Below are 2,494 nucleotides of genomic sequence, written 5' to 3' on the forward strand. Positions count from 1 at the left end.
CAAGATCTGTTGGTTTTTGTTTCAATTTGTGTGTGGTGAACGTGTAGTGAAACTAATTTAGCGCCAGCACGAGAGCTACTTTTGTTTTTCAAGCTTTAGATTAGTTCAAAAAAACAATTTTTTTGGGAAAAAGCATAAAGTTTTATTGCAGTCTATTCCCAGACGGCGCCATACGTGCAATTTGTGTTTTTGAAAAACTTTAGAGATCTTTATAAGGGATCATCATTTGAGGGATGATCAATGCAAAGGGTGGCATTGATTCAGAAAATGCCTTAACCCTTTGCGGTTAAAGAATCAGTGAACGAGGTTAACTGAATGACTTGTACAACATACCATTCTTGTAAGAACTAAAATGCTTGTAAGACTTTAGTCATTTCGCGAAATTCGAAATGAGTTTTGTTGTGAATTAAGGTCGCAGTTTGTCTTTCCACCAAAGATAGGATGGAATAATTCCATCGACTGCGATGTTTGAAAGTCGTTTACGAAGCAAAAAGCGGTTTAATTGGGTGTAAAGTTAACCATAAATCTGCTTTCATATTTCAACAAAGGAAAATGGTGGTACTAAAGCTTTAAAATCGTAATTGTCTTGGAAATTTTGTAATCTTGTTGCAAACAAAAAAATCATATTTGTCGCGATTTTGTTGAAAAAGAACCAATGTGTTTTCTTCAAATTTTCAATGAACGGCTTAAGATGTGTGCATAGTTTTAAGAAGGCAGAATTTTCAGAAGTTAATACACTGTACAATGGAAGAATTTTATGTGATAAATGCTTTAAAATACAATGGGTAATAACTTGGAAGATGCGGTGAAAATTATAAATAATTACCGAAATATCAAATAAATCGAATTTTTATTGGATCTTTACTGTTTTATTTTCTTAACGTTGCCTAAGATTTAGAAAGAAATATTTGTATACTTTTAAAGGTATGAATGTCTCTTAGTCAAATATCAAAATGAGAGGAATGAACGGTGGCGCAAATTCCTTTACAGTCTGTACAAATCTTCCCCTAATCGTTTTTAGGACAAATGTGACCACGCGAGCATGGTCAAATGCCTTCCATTAGGCTACAGCAAACACAGCTCATTATCGGTCAACTAGAAGCTTAAGATACCCTCTCTGCTTCATTTGTGTACATTATACAATACTTTTCAAGTTATATGCAAATAAAGTCGCTTGTAATTACCCTGGCGCTTTGGGACCAGTTCCAGTTTTAGTTTCCATAGAGACTAAGAAACCTACAAGCTTTGGCGAGAAAGACACTATACTTTGCGCAGAGATATTTATTACGAAGTTCAGTTTCTTTTGGTAAGTGCCGAGTTCAGTTTGTAACCATTGCTATTATAAAGCTTCTTATTCGTCTTTCAGCTCTAATAAATAATCAATTTTCAATGCGAAGTTTGATAACAACAAGCAAGACATTTCTATCTTTTTAGAACTGAAAGAGATTTTTAAGCACGCTCGAATAATGACTGACATCTTCGATGAAGAGAAAACTCACCAAGGTAGGGCAACAAATCCTTCGTAAATTGAGGAGTATTATTAAAATTTAACAAACATTTAAAAAGAAACGCTGTAACTTTGAAAGGTTTACCCATTTAAGGATTTGCAAAAGTAAACATACCGAGCACACACGTCTTGAAGTCTTTGAAAGCTTTTACAGGTTTTCAAAGCCCTGTCAAATTTTCCTCTGAAGAAAGCTGTTCGCAGTTTATCTATTTATTGCACATGTAACCAGAAACAATTCAGTATATCCTGCGAGGAAATCGAAGATTAGTTTTGTGGATTTCGGACGGGACTTAATAGGAAAAATAATTAAAAATTTTTTGTTCTGTCTGATTATGTGACTTTGTAAATGAAAAATGGAACGGAGAATGTCAGTTCCCAGTATTGGCAACTTGACACACGCAACTTGCGCAACTTTCTGTTGGAATTCATTTCAAAGGTAAACTTTCATATTTATAAAACTGTAGTTTGAGTACTATCGACTGTACTTGGAAACCCTGGAGGATGTTATAACGTTACGCGAAATCTGATTGGCTCGACAACGGTAACAACCGCAACAAACTAAAAACGTCATCTCAAAGTAATCATGCAATGCGCGTTCTTACTTGGCAGCCAGTCCACCAAGAGTGTGCCAACGTTGAATTTGGTGTGAACGTTGGGAGAAAAAATAAATAAAGCTTTATCTTCACTCTCGCTAAGGTTTCCAATATTCATAAATTTACTCATTTCAAGCGGTTGATTTGAAAGGTACGGTAAAGAAATGAGTTGGGAGGATTTAGCACCGAAGTTAGCGTTTGCTGCAGATGGCAAACGTCAGGCTGAAACAGTCTGCGTGCAGCTTGATTTTTTCGAGATTTTTTCGAGATTCTTGCCTCTTATACTTAGCTACAGATATCTAGTAGCAGAGAGACGACTTAAAGAAATGTCAAGCTGGAGGCTTCCGTTTGTAATTTCCCGTTTCAAGCGGGCAGGTGTATTTTGCAGAACGCC

At 35.8% G+C, this 2,494-nt stretch overlaps 1 protein-coding gene across 1 annotated transcript in view; it reads left to right on the forward strand.

Annotated features, from left to right (window-relative positions):
* Positions 1-1,204: 1,204 nt before the first annotated feature.
* Positions 1,205-2,494, forward strand: part of LOC138031281 (uncharacterized) — a 12,985-nt gene continuing 11,695 nt past the window's right edge. Inside the window, exons 1-2 of the mRNA XM_068878980.1 lie at positions 1,205-1,306; positions 1,435-1,503. Coding sequence (XP_068735081.1) covers positions 1,467-1,503 — 37 coding nt within the window. The 5' untranslated portion in view covers positions 1,205-1,306; positions 1,435-1,466. The remainder of the gene's footprint in view (positions 1,307-1,434; positions 1,504-2,494) is intronic.

Source organism: Montipora capricornis, chromosome 14 (genome assembly GCF_036669925.1).
Source record: "Montipora capricornis isolate CH-2021 chromosome 14, ASM3666992v2, whole genome shotgun sequence".
Taxonomy (NCBI): domain Eukaryota; kingdom Metazoa; phylum Cnidaria; class Anthozoa; order Scleractinia; family Acroporidae; genus Montipora; species Montipora capricornis.